Here is a 19,820-nt window from a genome sequence, read left to right as displayed (position 1 = left end):
GTATCAAGCGAAAGGAAATACTCGTTTTGGAAAGTGGAATCACTCAGTTTTTGAATAACGTCACAAGTCGTCAGCGCAATCGTCAGCGCGCGTGTGATTCAAAAAACCGTCTTTCTGCCGGCTTTCGTACAACTCGTTTGGTTTATACAGATCACTGGGTTTCTATAAGTTTCATCATGTTTTGACGAAAAAACATAGGCCGAAAAATGTTAAAAAGTACTTTGTATCTTCTCTTAAAGCTGTTTGTCACTTTGTTGTGTATTACGTATTCATATGGAGCCAGTCTGATGTACGATAGTCACTGCAGTCAGCTCAAAAGAGTTGAAGTTCACCACAAGAAGTATTTCGATTACTACCTCGCTAAGCGACAAAGTTCATACACGGGGATGTTTTATAATATGATAAACCATGGAATACATGCTTGCTGCAATAATACGCCTGTCCAATTTACTCCGATTGAGGACGAAGAAAGAAGCATCGAGGAAATACTCTCGAATAAGGTGAAAGCAAATCGGGATAGCGGCGTCTTGAACCTGTACTTTCCCGAGTTTGCCGACAAAACTACGATGGATGTTTACGATGCAACAACACCGTTCATTCGCCTCTCGAGGTCGCCTGGTCACGCCATAGTTATGGTCAAGCCAGACCCTAAAGAGCCCGTGTTTATTGGGGAAATCATAGTGAAATCATGGGCCATTTTGATTTTTCTGGTAGCTTTCGCGTGGGTAGTAGGCATTTTGGCGTGGATGAGTGTAGGTTACTTGTATTTCGTATTCAGTAATTTCAATAAATATCAACCATTTACGGTATTTACATATAATGAATTGCACTTATATAGGACCATCATGCGAATCCGAAAGACTTTCCAAATCCATTTTACATTGGTATGTTTGAAGGATTTTGGTGGAGTGTTGTTACTATGACGACTGTTGGGTTAGTATATTGTTGGATGATCATAAACTATTTTAAACGTATGCAGAGTAATGGCCAAACGGAGTAGCGTTTAATATTTGATATAATTTTTCATTGTTATCTATATGTATAGCTATGGTGACAGAGCACCTAAGGGCATTACTGCCCGGGTTTTGGCTGTGTTTTGGATGATGATATCAATAGTTTTCCTTGCCTTGTTCACCGCCAACGCTACAGCCATTTTGGCAATCAGTCAGGCCGACGAAGACCACACTATTACACTTGGAAAGAGGGTAATTTTGACAATTTGACTTGTTAACAGTGTGCATTGCAATACATGACCATGTGTTCAAGATTTGTTCTACGGGCTTTTCTTAATATGACTATGTAACTAGGTCGGCGTCCTAAACAGCAAGCATTTCATTGAGGTTGAATTGAATATTGGATCAACTGTTATAGGTATGGTTTACGTTTAAATCCAGGCCCGACCGCTGCATGTTATAAAATACTAAAAACCAATGCATTCGTATGTGATTATAGAATATGCAAGCACATTAGAATGGATTCAGGCTGCGACGGAAACCCGCGATGTAGACCGATTGATATTTCCGAATTATATGGATTTCCTGGTTTTCGTCAAGGATGAAGCGTACAAAGCCATGCTGGACGACAAGTTCGTTCTCACAAATGCCATAAAATATCCTTTTCAAATCGGCATGGCAGTTGCTTTGGATAATGACAATATGACGACAGCACAAGAATATTTTCTTCTTTGTTTAAGATATACGTTTCCTACGTTGGAAAGACAGGTAGGTGTGATTGTTTTTAAGCATGCAGTTATTCCTAGCAGCATTGATCACAACACCTACGCTACAGGCGTGGCACCTTTTTGCATTAGTAGCTTGTAACTATAGTTAATCCTGCCCTTGAGATAATGAACACAAATGCTTTGGACTTTAAGAAGTTAAGGCCAATAAGGGCGTTAGGGGGTCTTCAAAATCGGTTAGATCTTTGTAAATAAAATCTTTTTCAACAGCGTGCAGGCTTTTCATTTAGGAACAGAAAATTTATAATATAAGAGCAATACTTAAACATTATACAGTCTTTGAATCATTGAATGGTTCAAAATGAAAATCAGTTCAAACACTGACGTTGCAATGATTTGGCTTATTGGAAATAGAAGCAAGGCGTTTTTTAATTCCTGTTTTCCATTTCTAGGCAAGAAAAGCTCTAGACATGTCCATGATTGAATTCACAGAGAATACGCAAACGAAAAAGCTAAAGACAGCTTTGGATGGCGACAACCTGTTGTTGATGAGCTATTACTTTTTTGGTATAATTGCTGTTCTTTTGTTAGCTGGAATTGCTTGGGACTACTGGATGCATCGACAAAGAATGCTTCATTGGCACGACCCAGCTGATCCAGGTATGGTCCAATCATGTAAAATAATGTAAAACTATGTCTCAGCAATTTGCCTTACTTCCAGAAGGTGATGTGTTCACAGATTAATAAAAACACAGGGATATGCTTAAATGCATGTGTTAAACACAATTTAAACTGGATTGAGAGACCGGTCATTATTTATGTCAGGGCTTGGGCACTGGGGCACTAATTTTTCATAATACCCCACTTTAGACTTACTATAAACATTTAGCTCGGCCATATGGCTCGGCGTAAGCCTAATGGATAATCTAAACAATCTTGCATGTCTTTCTAGTTAACGACCCTGGAAACGCTGGTGATCATGGCGAGTTTGATGACGTAATCAACGGCTCGCAATCTGGTCATTCAGGTGCATACAGTCCGAATATGGAACTCTCTGCTACAGATCACCCAGGGTATGGTGTGTAACGTGCACGAGTCTCGCAGGCATTAAAATACACGCAAAAACATCGATTCTTGCAGGAACCTTTTGAGATATTTTTTTCACCAAGATGATTACCGTATTCCATAATGTTGATACTCAGACCTGTCTAAAAATCGAGATTCAGTGGCGTGACACGGCTGACGCGACGAAGACAATAGATAATGAGATGTTCAGCCTCATCAAAACTCGGCTTCATTAACATCTCACTTATTGTCTTAGTTTCAAGTGTTCTTTGCGGCGGTTTTTTTCTAAATTTTCTTGCCTCGTAAAATACTTTTGACGTAGTGACTTGCGGATGTTGTGCTACGGTGTGAGAAAATTCATGTCAAAAACCAGTGAGCGCGAAATGATTCCAACATCCTACATTCAAATTTGTATCCAATTTACACCCAAAACGTATAAAAACTCGTTATTTTTAATGCCTGAAGGCTCGCGTGCGAAGCGCATTGCCAAGCCTTTTTTTAATTCTATATGACGAATGAGATATAATTATAAATCATGCTATTATAACCTTCGATAATTAAATTATTTATAATTTAGTACAATATTTTGTATATATGTACAGGTTATTAAGAATTATTTGGCCTGAAATAGGCCTCGTTTCGTATTCTTTTAATAATGTTTTTTCTAAAAAATTTCACAAATGTTAAATTGTAAGATAGACTTTTTAGATTTTTATCTATGATATTAAATGATGTTATCGAAGCATCGTGTGAAATATTTTTCTTATAATAAACTGTTCCGTGAAATAACCACAGATATTTTACCGCGTGGTGAAATTTTAGCAGAAAAGTGTTTATAAAGACCTGGTAACAACACCAGTGTAACGAAATATAACATTCAATATATTATATGTTTGAAAACGTAGCTTATCGAGGTTGTTGACTATAGTTGTTGCGCACACAACACATGTCAAAATGATACACAATTTTCCTTATTTCTCGCAGTGTTTTGACAGATTATCTTAAAGCTATATTTCAAAATTGACAGCGCCCCGAGACTCTTTGTAGGAAGCGCTGTGTCACTGTCCATCTAGAACGTTCGTCACTGCGGCTGTGCTAGTTGGTTCAGACCGCTAAGTACACCCACACAATGGCAGCCTTAATATAATTGTCTGTGTTTTGTTTTACGCCGCACTGGGCGCTGCGTATACAATATGAAGCAACAATTATCATCGTCCGCATTTCCAAATGGCTGTGTTGAAAACCATCTCACTCTTAATCGTTCTAGCTGTCTTTTTAAAATACATCCACGGCGATTCGTCGTGCTCCGAGCGGCAACGGGATGGCTCGGTCTGCCCACGTTCAAAGCGCATCGAGATTCATTTTAAGCCTTACTACGAAATTTTCTTCGATAAAACGGGTTCTAGGAACAGCCTATACCCTGACATCCTCCGCAATGCGTCCGCGACATGTTGCAAGTCCAGCGTTTTGGAGTTCATTCCGGTAAACAGTTCGACAAAGGACATCGAAGAGTTGATACAAGATGAGAGTTGCACAAAAGTGAAGAACAACGATTCCAGCTTGAGTTTCTTCTTCCCAGTTTTTGTCAAAAGCGGAAAGAAAGCAGCTTTCGACGACGACTTTCAGTTTGTTCAGCTGGCAAAATCAGCCGGACCTGTCATAATGATGTTGACCTCGGAGAAGCAGAAGATGAAGGTGACAGCTTCGGTTGCCGTCCGAAATTCATGGCCCTTGTTCGTACTGATCATGTGTCTCTCAGCGACTGTCGGACTACTTGGCTGGCTTTTGGTACGTTCTCGCTGTTTATTCGCCATGCTTAATTAACGGTTAAAAGAGTTGAGCTACTTTTTGGGGCCCATTTCAAGCACCTCCAGTTCTGAACTGAACGAATCTTTGCAGTGCAAACGAATTGCAGCGGCATTCATGCATACATACAAGATAAATCTATTTATTAAGCTTCGGTTCTTGTTTTTTTTCAAGGAAAAGGTGTTTGCGCCTCAGAACCCAACAAGTAGCTCAACATTGGTGAGACAGTATACTTTGCTTTTTCCTTTCAATTTAACCTTGGGGCGGCTGGAAGAATTTACAAGGAACCTCATTTCCTTCATATAGCCATATTTCCTCAAGGCCTTTTTTTCTATACAAGCAGGTCTTCAAACATGAAACACGGTTTCCTAGCAATGTATAAACCATAATACTAATATATAGCTATATATGGACTGTTGACTCATGAAGATGTTTTCTCCTGAACCCAATTGCGTCGGAAACAAAATATTAATTGTGTTGTGGTGTGCCATAATATATATAAATTGGGACTCTAAATTAGGCATGAACGAATTATCTTCTTGGAAAATTGGCTTAAAAAACGTCTCGACGCGCTTCGACGTATAAGGGCGCTTGTCGAGAAAGTCTGTATAATCTATAATCTGTTTCAGTTAGTTTACCATAACAATAGTTAGCATCGTCGTCATCTTGCAAAATAGCTTATCGGGACCCTCCTGCATGCATTGCGCGGATTACGGTAGATTGTCGCGATGCATGAATGGACAATTTACAAGACAGTACACTGATCTGAGGTTAGAGGTTGAGCTCAGTATGCGTTTTATTACCTATTGTGACTTCGCAATGGACTCTGCAACACAGGCCTAAAACATGGAGCGTGTTGCGCGGCAGGAACAGCCTGTTACAGCAAACTTAACCAACGCGATCGATGATTACGATCAGTTCGTGGAAAACATCGGCAAAACTACGCAAATCGTGGCGTGTACGTGCGGGAATATTCGGCCAGTTTTCCATGACAGCCATGAAATGTAATTAAGATTGTAAACAATAGCGAGAAGAATGAGCTGCTCGGTCTATTGTGACAGGTTTAAATGCAATAATCTGGCGATTTTGGATAAACAAAGTAGTTTCCACTTAAATGGCAGTTTATAGTTGCTTGTCATTGTGTGACAACGTGTTTATTACATTAAATGGTTATTACCAACAATATAGACACTCCCCTTAGATTTTGCCTGAATTTAGGCCTTTGTAAACTGTCAAGCGTGTCTTTAAACTGAAATTCTGATTCCAATCACTTGTCATACAAAACAGAAATACGTCAGGCATGCATTAATTGGGAATGAAAAGAATCCTCCTCTATGTGACGTTTGCGAGTTATTTCAAAAACATCTTTCCTCTGAAGTTTGTAGCGACGGTTTGTTCCGACGGGAAAACGTTTCTATTGAATCAGCTTTAACTTCTGCTGTGAAATGTTAGTGTTTGCGTCTTTCTACGTGGAAACACGACGGAGAACTAAACGTCATATATCATTTCAATTCATATAGGACCATTCCAGCAATCCATCACAATTTTCGACTTGGTTTTACAAAGGAGCATGGGAAGGCTTCTGGTGGGCCATGGTCACAATAACAACAGTGGGGTGAGTACGACATGACAATGTTTTGTTTATGGTGGGTCCGTTTTAGAAATTGAACGACTGTACGAAACATGCGGCTAAGATTTGCGAGTCACCCCTCTTTCTCATACTGTTTTGATGGCGGTGTATAGCAGTCGAGAATCATTTGCAATGAATTGATCGTGAAACGCCAACGAGGATGACGGCATAATTAGAAGTCAGTATTTTGGAGTGCTACTTCATCAGCGCACTGAGTGTTCGTATTGCATTGCATTGGTATATATATACACGCAGCATTTCTCGCCAGGGTACAAGCCGGTTTCCCCAGGGTGTAAATTAGCCTAGAACAAAAAAACTGGCGCTCTTGTCATAAGTTGTGATCAGTCCATTTCAGAAATTGATCGAGTCTGATCGCATGAGGTTGAACACACACACAGCGCTAAGCAATTACAGCACCGATATAGAATATAGGTACATAGTGTATATACATAATTTACCTTCCCTATACCTTTTTCATTCACCCGCAGCTTTCATAAACCGTTTCAGATGTCAAAAACTTTCCCTAAGATAAACACCTCAAATTTATTATTATAACAAAACAATGGTGAATCTTTGTTTTTTTCCTGCAGATATGGCGACAAAGTACCCGTGGCGTTCTTTTCTCGGGTGTTAACGATATTGTGGTTGTTTTGTGGCGCAATCATTCTGTCATTGTTCACAGCTAACGTGACTTCGGTTCTCACATCCAATCAGATGGATTTCACAAAGGACCTCATTGGGACAAGGGTGAGCCGATATGAATATTGTGCACTTACCAGAAGTTGTTCAGCTCAGCTTGAATTATTGAACTGCATGTAAGGGGAAGAAGTGATTAAACTTGTTTTCTGATGTACTTTGTAGTTTTAACAGGATTGATATTCAATTAATCCAAAGTCCAATATTGTAGCATGATTAACACAGAGACGGTATACAGAAATTTCGCCTTGTCATCGATAGAATGTTGCAACGGAAAATCGCTATCAGTCCTAAACATTCCCCGTTTGGAGTCCAGCCATGTTCCTCGAAATTATAGTATATATTTATTCCTTATGAGTTGATCGTTAAAATCGAGTTAATCGACACTTAAAAAACTCAATAAGAACAGAAGGAAGTCAGAAATAAACCATGCCGGACATCTTCACCAATAGACCCAAGCATCTCGCCCGAATATTTTGAATCTTCTTACCTTTTAAGATCGCTGTATTGAATAGCAAGCACTATTTTGAGTCAAATTTGAATGTTGGCGGGACTATTGAAGGTACATTGATTATGCTTGTAACTGACAGTGACGAGAACTTAGTCAGCAACAAAGAAAATGGTCACATTAACTATTCATAATACTCTTCTCGGCACATTAAATACATTGTTACACACTCTATACCATTTTTAAAGTATTCTGTAAAACCGTATGAAGTGAGACTTCTCGTACAATGCCAATTTTGTGTTTACGTTTCAGAGTTCAATTCACAAGATGCCATGTTCGCTGCGGTAGAAAGTGGCGATGTGGACCGTATTTTGGTCCAAAATTATTTTTACATCCATCGTTTAAAAGAAGGCGAAGAGAAGATGAAGCTATTCAGCGTTGTGGACGTGGTCCATGAACCGTTTCTTACCGGATTGGCAATGGTTAATAAACTGAGCAATGATAACAAAGCCTTTCTTTCATGTCTACGAAAGAAAGTCAAGTCATATAATAGGGTATGTATATGACGTATATGATCCAGTTTTTGGTTTCCTGGTAATTAAATAATCCGGGATTATTGGGCACTAGTATAAGACTATACTAAACTAAGTAAACTTGTTATAGTCGGGCCCTGTGATTAAAAATAATTAAAGATGACGGTGAAGAACCTTTTAATCCAATTATTGATAGGGTGGACTATCTCATTAGCAATGAAAGAATCATTGTAAGGAATCTATTATGAACCCATCTTAAGCTCGAGATTTATTTTTATTATTTTCGTCTGCTGTTGAAATACCAAAAGGGAATGTTCCTTATAGCACCTGGTAGATATAGCTGTCTAGTGAAGCTATAGGTATCAAATGAATCCAGTAGCTGTCTAAAATGACTTGTTTCGTTTCCTCATTGCATCGAGACACAGCGAAATGGAAATTAGTTTCTTTTAGTTTCATGTTTCCTCGAAAGACGCAATTATGGACGAGAAGAAAGATTCACTGCACAAGACGTCGATGCTGTTTGAACACGATATCTTATTGATCATCTACTATAACCTGATTGCCATCGGGGTCATCGCTGGTATCGGAGTATTCCTGGATCTTTTTAGATGTTTGAAATTTGGAAACCGAAGAAAAAAGAGAGGACTGGACTCCGATGATATAGAAGGTGCAAGAAGTGAACACTCGATTTAACTTTTATTCATCTGGGCAATTGGGCAAATGTCTTCCAAGCTCTCGTTCGTACTCTTTATTCTGCTGATTTAATTAAGGCTGAGGTTTCCAAACCTTGATATATTCGTTTTGAAAAAAGAAACAAAGGAGCTTATTATATTATTTGGCCTATTTTGCACTAATGTACCACTCTAATGGTATATGAACTGTAATGACAGTGTCAGGAACGTATTTCATGGGCTATGGTAAAGTATTTTATGGGTTATAATTTAAATGACGTTTTAATTTCGTTCAGAATCTGAAATGAAGTCCTTGGATCGGGAAGCGAATGTATAATAGACTGAAACAGAACTATAAAAAGACCGGTGTGAAAGTGGACGCGTGAACGGCATCTGGCCCAGAAGAACGCCAGGACAGGACAGGACAGGACAGGACAGGAGAAGGCAATTCAAGACATCACCGCGACAGCCTCGTAAACGGAACAGCTTCGAAAGTAGCTAAAGAAATGAAATTCTTGGTGCAATTTTCATAGTGTATGGATATATTGTACGGTACAGATCGTTGCATCAGATGACATTGAAATGCTTCAGAACTTGACCTTGAACTGTTCCATAGCGATTCTACAAAAGCCTGCAGTTGGTTTTGTTCAACAAATGTTGTGGACTGAGAAAAGAGTTATATAACTTGCTTTCTTGATAGTATATGATAATGTTAAAAAAAAATGTTAGCAGTTTTTAATGTTTATAAAGACATGTTACTATACCCTAGTGTTGATTTATTGTTTCAGTCATTTTTGCCGTTTTGACTCATGAAATATTGTACTTAAGAGGGACCTCACCTGGCATCTTAAAATGTACGTAAGTACAGTCAGTGACATTGACTAACTAGAGCATGATGTCCACTAACATAATCCAACGCGAATTAATCACAGACGAGTGACTGAGAGAGTTAGAGTGAGAATAGCATTTTCATAAAAGGCTTTTTCAGTGAAGTATATAATATAGACAAATAAGGGGTTAAAGTGGTATAGGCTAGTTTATACTCCTGGGGCCGGTTGTATGAAAGCCGGATAGCGCTATCCACCGGATAGTGATTTTTTCAATCGCTTTAAAATCGCCTGTTGTTGGGTATAACTTTGATTAAATCTAAGTATTCCTAAATTCAGGATCCTCTTTAACAAAAGTTGGCTGCAAAGCTGACGTTTTATAGCTATTCAAGCATTTTTAGAAGGGTTGAAAAAATCACTATCCGGTGGATAGCGCTATCCGGCTTTCATACAACCGGCCCCAGGAGACCCGGTTATAAACCTTTTCCTTTGCAAAAGGACTTGCAACACACAAAACCCTTAAAATATCAGTATCAGTTGAAAGTGAACTGATGTGTTTGAGACAAAAAGATGACGCTGAATTTGATGTTGTTGGCAACTAATCAACCATTGAGAAAAGTATAACAGAGCATGGAAGAACATGAAGTATGCGTGAAATGATCGATGTTCACTAAGTATAACGGGCTCACTTTAAAGTCCACAGTCCACATCCACACATTCATTCATTATCCAGCCACGTTGAAAGTTGATAAAAATACACGTTTTTAAACTAAATTTCTGCACAATCCCTGAGAAATATGGCTCTAGCAAGGCCTGTGTTTATCGTGGCTGCGAAAAGGACACCATTCGGTACATTTGGTGGTAAACTACGAACAAAAACACCGACAATGCTCGGTGTTCATAGTTCCAAAGCTGCTCTCGACAGTGCCTCGATAGACCCAGCTACTGTTGATTCTGTCATTTTTGGTAACGTTATACAGGTATATTTCGTAAACATTTATCTCAATACTCTTTTTTGTTTAAATCAGTGATAATTGACAGTGATATTATGACATATTTTATTTCTGTCTAAAATTGTCTAAATATTTACAAGAATTACGTAATTTGACATAACATTTTTGACAATCTTACCAATATTGATGCATTTAATCTCCAGTCTGCAGCAGACGGCATATATGTTGCACGCCACATTGGTCTTCACTCTCAAGTTCCAATTGCATCAACTGCGTTGACAGTCAATAGATTGTGTGGATCAGGTTTCCAGGCAATTGTCAGCGCTGCTCAGGTATGTAGGGTCTGAATGGGAAAAATATTGAAAGGGAAGAGGTCCAGTGAATGTAGCTTGTTGAGGTGAAAAAAGGCAGATTAGCAGGGTTATGATTAGTTCCATAGAATTCTTACTCCAACTTATATAATATCAAGTGTTCATATGTCAGATAACTTTCCTACCATTAAGTATGCAATAGTTTCACCTCTATTCGTCAGAATGACAATGGTGTTCAACTAATCATACTTTGCAAAACTGATTTATTTTGTCTGGTAATGCAGCCAGGCAACCATCCTACGAGCAACCATGCGCTTTTGAATTTCGATGGATACGTATACTTTAGACAAAATATTTTAGACAGCTACTTTTGAAATCCTGGCTGAAACACCTAGATCTATGACCTTATTTCCTAGGAAATTATAGTTGGTGATAGTGATATAGTTTTAGCTGGGGGAACTGAGAACATGAGCCAAGCACCATTTGCAGTAAGGGACATCAGATGGGGAACAAAGTTTGGCTCAGATGTAAAGGTATGTCCACATTAAGTGCACTTTTGGTCAATGAATAGATCTTGGGACTGATTGATATATTTTGTAAGTAACACTAAAACAATTAGAGGATACAGTACATGTATAATTTGTACTCTTGGAAGAACAAAGAGCTTTTCTACAATATGTTATTTTGCAATAGATGGAAGATACATTATGGTCAGGGTTGACTGATAACTATTGTAAACTACCAATGGCCATCACCGCAGAAAACCTTGCAGAAAAATATAACATTTCACGAGAGGATTGTGACCAATTTGCCCTTGAGTCTCAGACAAGATGGGCAAATGGTGAGATTTTATTGAAAATGTATTTCATGGTTTTGTGAATTTGTGTCTAATTGATAATCCAATCATTGTTGCCTTTTTATGAACTTGCCAGGTCAACAGTCGGGAGCATTTGAAGCAGAGATATCTCCAATGAAAGTGAAAGGTCGTAAGGGTGAAGAGGACTTCAGTGTAGATGAACACCCACGTGTAGGCACCGATATGAAAAGTCTGGCTAAACTGCCTCCTGTGTTCAAAAAAGATGGCACTGTTACTGCTGGGAATGCCTCGGTATGATGAAATAGTGTCTTTGACATTTCACAATCAGACAAATTACCAGGGCTGCCTCGGGTATTAATCCAACCAAATATAATCCTGTTTTCCAGGGTATTTGCGATGGTGCGGCATCACTTGTATTGGCCAGTGAGAAAGCTGTAAATGAACATGGTCTCACCCCATTGGCTCGTCTTGTCTCCTATTATACGTCTGGTGTGGAGCCTTCAATCATGGGTATCGGTCCAGTTCCTTCTATCAAGGGGGCTCTAAGTCGTGCTGGAAAGACTTTGGATGACATGGATCTTATTGAGGTTGGTCGTTACAGTTAGGCTGGGCCGTACTTTGCCTTGTAGGTTGCATTCAGATACTATATAGTCTATATAGAGATCAGTCATTGATCTCTATGTAGTAACTGAATGCAATCTTTATATTCTTCAATAAAGCATCAGGGTATTCATACAGTGTTTGATAGACTGTTTATACCTATCTATGTATTTTCCCACTTAGGTAAACGAAGCATTTGCTGCCCAGACCTTAGCAGTCATGAAAGAGCTTGGCCTTAACCCAGAGAAGACAAATGTGAATGGGGGTGCTATTGCCCTGGGCCATCCTCTGGCATCATCTGGAGCAAGGATTACCGCACATCTAGTTCATGAGTTGAGGCGTACAGGTGGAAAGCTTGCTATTGGGTCAGCATGCATTGGAGGAGGACAAGGCATGGCAGTTGTTGTTGAAAACATGCAGTAAAGGCAAGAATTCTAAAGACTGAGAGATTGCACTAATAGACTTTATATGTAAACTGACTGGACACATTGACACTGTAAATTTTTATTAAAGATTGCATCTATTTTATAGTATTCATTACTACACAGTTCATGTAGGCTAAATATTGAGATTTTTCGATGTACATGAGTATTAGCTTAAGTCTTTGTAAGTGGAATGCTGGAAAGGAAGCTTTTTACCTCGCCAGCAGCTGTGACCCTAACAATCCCAGTAATTTTGCTCAATTTTAAAAAATTGAGCAAAATGAACCTTGAGAGTTGTGAAATTTATATTTACAGCATGCTGTAGTTATATATTTACAACATGCTGTAGTTATATATTTACATCTATTTGTGTTTAACACAGTTCAAGTTAGAAACATCCTTCAATACAGATTACTGGCAACATATGTGAGTGTTACTTTGATTGTTCACTTGCCTAAAAGATATTAAAAAAATTGTTAGAGTCATATTGAAGAGTCATTTTAGGAGTCATCTTGTAGAAGTAAGAAGTAGAGCAGCTCTTTAACACAACTGATTTAGATAGATCATAAAAGAATGGGTCTATACCTTAATTGCAGAGCTTTCTCTCCTTAGCTCTTTGATAACAGAAGCCAATGCTTCAGGATTTACTCCTGCCTCACACAATTTCACACACAACACTAGTGTCTCTGAATCCAAGCCAGAATTTAATAAGTTACTTATTTCCATCAATACTAAAAAGGAAGACTTCATTTTAAGAGAAAAACGAATAGATTTCAAATAAAATAAACTAGATTTCGAACCTTCTATAGTCTCTCTGGCCGATTTAACATTGGAAATGTTAGAAGGCTGCTCAGTCGCGTCCGCCATTTTGAAGTTTACAAATTGAATATTACAGACACTGAGCTATATAATAATGCCTGGAGTAAGTGTTCTCGGGTTTACGGTAACCGGGCTCTGTGTCGTTTGGAGACTCCCCTAAGGTGCACACGCACAAGGCTTGTTTCAAAGGTCATGATGCCGAAAACATTTAAAACAATAGTTAATCAATGGAGATGCCTCATTATCTATTGTTGTTTATACGTTCGGCCACAGTGTGGTTCGGCACATTAGAAACACGACGTTTGAAACAAGCCTCACTGTTTAGTGTCATCGATGCATAAAATGCATTGTCCGTTGGAATGTTTTATGAGGTAATAAAAGGTGTTTTTTTTTCAAGAAGAAACTCAGACTTGTATGGTACTCTCGAAGAACAGAAGAAACAAAAATCACTCAAAGAAGTTTAGGGAAAAGTTGGAAGAATCTTGCCCAGGTTGGTTTAAAGAATCTGTTGGCTTGATCTTTGGTTTTGAAATTAATTCCTACTTCCATTAACTGTTATTGTTGTGCTGATTTGAATAGCCGGAGAACATTACTCATTCGCGACTGGAAGCATATTCGTGCTGATTTTCACTGCTGTATCTTGTATATTTCGATTCAAAATGTGTAATGCAAGTAAGCTGTTAACTTGATTTTGTTTTTCCTTTCTTGTTTCATTTCAGAATGAACTACGGCGCAGAAAGATGGGAAGGCGAAACACAAACGCTTGCTTGTAGCGAATAATAGGTATTGTTATTAGTTAACTTACTATGTGTATTTTGCATTTGTGTGCATGACTTGAAATAACACGTGTGTACACGATAGGCGAAACTAAAATATAGTGCTGTTGCAATAAGGCTTTTCCGTCGGCACCAGTACGTTTTCTGAAATTACCCGTATTGGTATATGTATATACTTTCATGCAAGACTTGACCTGTGCCGAATTATTTCAGCCTAGCTATTGTAGTCAATATGTCAATCAGTTTACCACAAAACAAAAAAAGTCGGAAAGCAAGTCAGTTCAACTAAGCTTTATATGCAGGTGAATTATTTGTTTTACTCAGGTTTTCTTTTTTTAGGACTGGAGAAGTCGGACCTGCCTTGGGACATTTATGAACGCAAATACAAAACTCGATTTCGGTATATGCATGAGTAAAATATGCATGGGATTTAGCTTTTTGACTGAGAATACGCTGAACACTCTTCTGTTTACCTCCTTGATTTTGAACTTTTCGGATTAATATTTTTGCATGGGTTAACCTGGTCGTGTCAAGCGCATGCGGGGGAAATACAAGTGATTCTGGGGCCCCATCACTTGTATTTTCTCCATCTTGAACGACAATAGTTCGGACAAAAAATATCGCTTACAGAGCGCCTAAAAAATAAAAATGCATGGGAAATTGTATTTCTAGAAGGAGATAATAGTCGAGTGTTTTAGTTTTCTCGGGACCTTAAAAGAAAACGTTGAATATTTCTTACAAAACATGCATGACATTTTTGTATTCGCGTGCGCAATGCGAAGGCCTCGGACGAGTGACGTGAGAGATGTTGAAGGTATATAATCGGGTGTTGAGTGCTTAACTTGAATGCTTTATACATAAGTGACGTTTCTCTTTTGGAAATTATTGATATCATATTTTTGTATAAAAGATCCGGATATCAGATGATGAGGGATCGTCGCAGGATCAGATGATGGAGGATCGTCGCAGGATCAGATGATGAAGGATTGTCGCAGGATCAGATGATGAAGGATTGTCGCAGGATCAGATGATGGAGGATCGTCGCAGGATCAGATGATAAAGGATCGTCGCAGGATCAGATGATGGAGGATTGTCGCAGGATCAGATGATGAAGGATCGTCGCAGGATCAGATGATGGACGACGAGACGGGTGTACAAGTAGAAGCTGGTTGAGGTACATACTATTGATATATACTAATTAGAGTAATGCATGATATAAATGCATGGTTTATTCTCGGATTGATTCCTCCTGGTGGTCTAACCTACTATATTCACATATCAAGTGACATTTCTCCCTTTTCGACAATGCATGATAACAGAAAATTACTCGCAGCTCTTGTGAGGGCGTTTTCGAGGTTTCTCGATGAAAGAGTCCTAGTTTTGTCACTTGCGTGTGAACGTCTTAACAGCTGCGGAAGATGCATGAATGGCTTTAAAGCGTTGAAATGAAAGTAAGAAAATGCAATTAGCATGGCCGATGCACGCGCAACGAGAAAATATATCGAATTCGTATTGGCCTAATTTTAGATTAATACGAATCTAATCCAGTGAGTGTACTTATATGATTATATAAGTTCTGTTCTGTTCAGCCTGTTATAATGCGATCATTTTCAAAGACCGTCCGTCAGCGGCAACAAAAATTATACTTTAGTATTTAATCATTGAATTTCGAATTATTGAACTTAAAAAAATACTATTTGATGTTTAGACACTAGCAGTCTTCTGTTTCCCTCGTTGGTATTAATTTTTTGGAATGCGATTTTCCGGTTGATCTCAAACATGAAGGAAATAAACGTAATCCGGCTAATCATTTTGACTAACTTGATAAAGTTTTCGATAAGAAGTAAAATATACCTCCTATATAACATGATATATTGCATGCATGATTACTACACTTATACATAATGGGGATTATCGGGTGGTATAGTGTTTAACTGTAGGTTAATATTGTATATTACCCTCGGCCTCTTGCCTTAAACGTGAACCCTCTTGGAAGAGCCTTTGCATTTTGACACACTTACTATGTTGTTTAATTCTTTGCACGCCCCACCGTCGAGATGGTGTTAAAGAAGAACGCAAGTGTTTGGAATTGAGCAAAGAAGCAAGTGAAATTTTAATACATATACTGTTTACCAAAGGTAATTATCATACGGTGCCAAAGGTAAGGGACATTATTGTTTTGCCATATTATAGCCCTAAGTTTGCATGTTGAGCCTGATTACGTTTATTTCCTCAATTTTCGGTTACAACTAATCCACAACATATCCTGAAAAATATAAGTGCATGATGTGCCTGTCATAAAAGGGATTGAAGAAGCGTGTTCTTGTCTACATCAGTTTCAGATGAAAAACATGCATGTCGTAAATACGAAGCATTTGTTTCCAAAATGCCAGGTTTCCGAAAAAAACATGATTGCATAAAATAAATATTTGAATAATTGAAATTTTGTTGCCCTTGTCGGATAAAGCGCAATTTAATTTAAATTTTTAAAATTGAAGTTAAAATTTTTGGAACCAGCGATATGCGCTGCGCACGTTAGACCACCACGAGGATTCAAAGCATTGAATTGACGAATCTCAAGAATTGCATAGCATTATGCAATTCCTGGAACTGAACTCGGATGAGCGGAACAAAAACGGTTACTGACTATAAATAAAACCTTAACTGCATGTCATATTGCGAACGATTTCTAAACGAAAACTACCAAATTCGGACCGCCGGTCAGGTTACCTGAAATTCAGGTTACCTTTGGAGGGTTTTTCTCCGGGCACTCCGGTTTCCCTCCTTTTTCGTTTGGCTTTAAAAAACAGTGTCCATGTCTGGGGCCAAGTTAAAAACGCGTTTGTGGCTTCTGGGTTCAATTCCCAGAACACTGTCGTAAAATAGTTTTAATAACATGGGTTGTAGAATCATTACGTAATTTAGCATTTTGTGGCAGGTTCAGAATTGGATCTTGGTCAGTGGTAACTACCATGGAAAATAGGACACAAACAGTGGCGTCAATCTGATGGCGTCAGCAAACGCCAGAGGAGGTTGGACAGCTGTCACGTGAATTTCTCGACCAATGAGATTGCGCTATTTTCCAAGCGTGCTTGCGAAGATTTTGAGCGAGAAAATTTACATAAGACTGAGAAACATAAAAATATTGAGTACATTTTTTAAAGTTTACTGATTAAAACGCATATTTTTTGAAAAAAGATTCATTGGACTGGCGATATCTGTCGAGATTATCGAGGTAAGCGTTACTTTTTAAGTCGATTTTTATAACTGAAGTTGGTCGGGTCGTTCCGAAGTGATGAGTCATGTGCTTGTCTGTTTACAATTTTCAAAGTTGAAAATCTCGAATTCCTGTGGTTCGATTTTTGAGATTCTTTGTAAGAATGAAGTTAAGTATGTAAAAAAAAAATCGGCTGGATCGACCCCTTGCGACCCCACACCATTTCCGAGTATCGGGCTTTGAATTTACCACTCTTGTTTTGAGATGTTCAAAATAGCGCATTTCGGGTCAATGGGATATTTCCCTTTCAAATATTGTTTAACTACATAATTTGTAATATTAATGTAAATTTTATTTGTATTCATGGTTTAACTTCCTTAGTTATTAACATTTAGACGGGAAAATAGTTTTTTTGTATTTTATATAGATTTCCATTTTTGGCAGTGACGACTCCTATGCTCATTCGCTAACGCCTAGCTGTAATCCCACAACGTGGTCAATTGAGTGTTAGATCAGCACATTTCAAACAACCAGAAGGCTTACCACCACCACCACCTTCACAAAATTGATAAATATGAAACATATTGTGTGATTATATGTTTTCACTTCTTCAGTAAAATAAACTGACATTTTATATTGGTTCTGTTCTTTAGATGCTTGTTGATGTTTACAGTTAGTGTGAGTTAAGATCTGCATTACTAAGCCATTGTGTGTTAGAACTGGCAATATTTATGTATATTAGGTTGATTGAAAAGCTAAAGGCATGAACACCTTATCTAGTACAATTGATCTTCAAGTTTGCATGAATTGTAAATGCTATTAGCATAGAAACAATAGCATAGAAACAAAAAACAATGGTGTGTGTATGCAGGTTTTTACTTTTTTGAACATCATGTAAATATATGTATAAATGCAAAATCTTGGCTGTTTTGTCAAGGCAATTTTACTTACAATATTTTATAACCATAATAAAATTTGATGAGTTTATTTATTTGTTCATCAATAAATACAGATTTACATATTTATACCATGTATTGTATGAATATTTTTCTAATTTTCTTAATACTGCAAGGGTTTGTATGAAATATCACATGACAGTGAAGTGCTTTGGTTATAGACAATAGGTTTTGAGGATATAAATAGAAAGCCTGGTTTCCATACAACATTGTCAGGGTGTTGTGTTAACCATTAAGAAAAATATCTATCATTATTAGTTATTATGCAACAACTTGATTGTCATATGGAAACCAGACTAAAAACAAGTTGATGGCAAAAATGCTGGAAAAATCTACATAGGTTAGCCAATGGAAATAATTGCAGAAATTCACAACTTGCAAACCCTGGTTCTTATGAAATTATATGTCAACGTACACTCATACTAGCCCTTACAATCTGACCTTCCCATTTACCACGCCTCTTTATCCAGATTTTTGGATAAAATCCTATTTTTAAAAAGTTAACCCGAAACTTGATGTGTTCAACATAGACGTCTAGTATATCTCCTGCTGCAATCAGTGGATGTAAATACTTGCAATGTTCAGAAGCTATATATCCAACATTTTCCCATTGAGTTCCATAATGAAGATCAATAGCAATTGCATTTTGGTCCCGAGGATTCTCCGGCTCTGGTCTTAGTCGTCATTTACTGATTCATTATATTCAAGGGCAAGATATGCCTGTTCCAGATGATGTTGGTAACTTTGTTCATGAGCAGCTCCAATGCACTTGAATGGTAGAGCATGAGTGATTTCTTCCTCATCACTTTCAACTTCTTCACTTTCATCTTCTTCACTGTCCTCATTATTAATTTCGATGTCATCAAAATCAGGAGTAACCGCATCCACAGCGCTCGTATTTTCTGTCAATACACGATCCACATCAAAATCCCAAATTAAAAGCATTCTCTCCGCTTTACAATGAATAAATTCATCAGGGATAGTACCAAACTAAAAAAAAGTTTCAGTTAAATTTTAATACACAAATCAAGCCTTAAAAGTTATTAAAAAATGAGGTGTTGACAAGTACTTTATACTAACCTCAAATATAGTACTTGCTTTAACGTTGATGACACAAGGAGATTTAAGGCCATTCAACTTCGAAAGCAGTGCTTCGGTGTTTGGTATAATACAAAGTCTTCTTTCAGACGGAGTATTATGAAAGGCGAAATGGCAGCAAAGCCCATGCAGCTTAAAAAACGGTAAACTCGGTACAGTAAAAGATAAGTCGTAATGCGGATCGCAACAATACATATACATCATAGTATTTTGCACTATCGCAGCTTGAAAATCCTGTCTTTCGAAAGCATCCATTTTTCCTATACTCGCAGAGCTCTTCACATCACGACAGTCAAAACGTCAAATGAAGCGTTCGCATAATTGAGCGCTCAATACCCATCATGCTTTGCGGCCTGCTGTCCAACCTCCTCTGAGCAAACGCCAAAATAGCAAAGTGGAAACATAAGAATAATCCTCATTTACAATATGTAAAGAGATTTTAGCAATTGATACAGTATAAATCAACTTAGGTTTTTCCTTTTTCAATGAGAAAATGT

The 19,820-nt window shown here is 38.0% G+C and overlaps 4 protein-coding genes across 6 annotated transcripts; 3 read left to right on the top strand and 1 right to left on the bottom strand.

Annotated features, from left to right (window-relative positions):
* The first annotated feature begins 244 nt into the window (after positions 1-244).
* On the top strand, positions 245-3,371 carry LOC114518309. Its single transcript, XM_028538282.1, has 7 exons — positions 245-752; positions 839-933; positions 1,046-1,205; positions 1,308-1,371; positions 1,453-1,721; positions 2,131-2,338; positions 2,631-3,371. Exons 1-7 carry the CDS (start codon positions 288-290, stop codon positions 2,762-2,764), a joined length of 1,395 nt encoding a protein of 464 aa, XP_028394083.1. The 5' UTR covers positions 245-287; the 3' UTR covers positions 2,765-3,371.
* Positions 3,372-3,868: 497 nt separating this feature from the next.
* Positions 3,869-9,290, top strand: LOC114518237. Of its 3 annotated transcripts, none has more exons than XR_003686459.1 (8): positions 3,869-4,531; positions 4,724-4,768; positions 6,070-6,164; positions 6,770-6,926; positions 7,374-7,437; positions 7,636-7,877; positions 8,297-8,523; positions 8,824-9,290. XR_003686459.1 is itself a non-coding variant. In XM_028538198.1 (8 exons), the coding sequence occupies exons 1-8, from the start codon at positions 3,971-3,973 to the stop codon at positions 8,862-8,864; spliced, it is 1,422 nt and encodes a 473-aa protein (XP_028393999.1). In that variant the 5' UTR covers positions 3,869-3,970; the 3' UTR covers positions 8,865-9,290. The 3 variants fall into 3 exon arrangements, 2 of the variants coding, with proteins under 2 accessions (XP_028393999.1, XP_028394000.1); XM_028538198.1 differs by having other exon boundaries at positions 8,307-8,523; XM_028538199.1 differs by lacking the exon at positions 4,724-4,768 and having other exon boundaries at positions 8,307-8,523.
* Positions 9,291-10,062: 772 nt separating this feature from the next.
* Positions 10,063-12,563, top strand: LOC114518160 (3-ketoacyl-CoA thiolase, mitochondrial-like). The gene is made up of 7 exons (XM_028538101.1): positions 10,063-10,334; positions 10,511-10,639; positions 11,035-11,151; positions 11,312-11,459; positions 11,551-11,726; positions 11,822-12,022; positions 12,219-12,563. The coding sequence occupies exons 1-7, from the start codon at positions 10,152-10,154 to the stop codon at positions 12,456-12,458; spliced, it is 1,194 nt and encodes a 397-aa protein (XP_028393902.1). The 5' UTR covers positions 10,063-10,151; the 3' UTR covers positions 12,459-12,563.
* Positions 12,564-18,484: 5,921 nt separating this feature from the next.
* On the bottom strand, positions 18,485-19,682 carry LOC114518235. The gene is made up of 2 exons (XM_028538194.1): positions 19,306-19,682; positions 18,485-19,215 (listed from the first exon to the last, which is right to left on the bottom strand). Exons 1-2 carry the CDS (start codon positions 19,576-19,578, stop codon positions 18,901-18,903), a joined length of 588 nt encoding a protein of 195 aa, XP_028393995.1. The 5' UTR covers positions 19,579-19,682; the 3' UTR covers positions 18,485-18,900.
* Between the last annotated feature and the right edge of the window lie 138 nt (positions 19,683-19,820).

The sequence above is a fragment of the Dendronephthya gigantea genome, unplaced genomic scaffold (genome assembly GCF_004324835.1).
Source record: "Dendronephthya gigantea isolate DGI-Jeju-01 unplaced genomic scaffold, DenGig_1.0 000010F, whole genome shotgun sequence".
In the NCBI taxonomy this organism is placed as follows: Eukaryota; Metazoa; Cnidaria; class Anthozoa; order Malacalcyonacea; family Nephtheidae; genus Dendronephthya; species Dendronephthya gigantea.
Note: the sequence above shows the minus strand (reverse complement) of the source record. Positions and strands in the feature narration are given on the sequence as shown.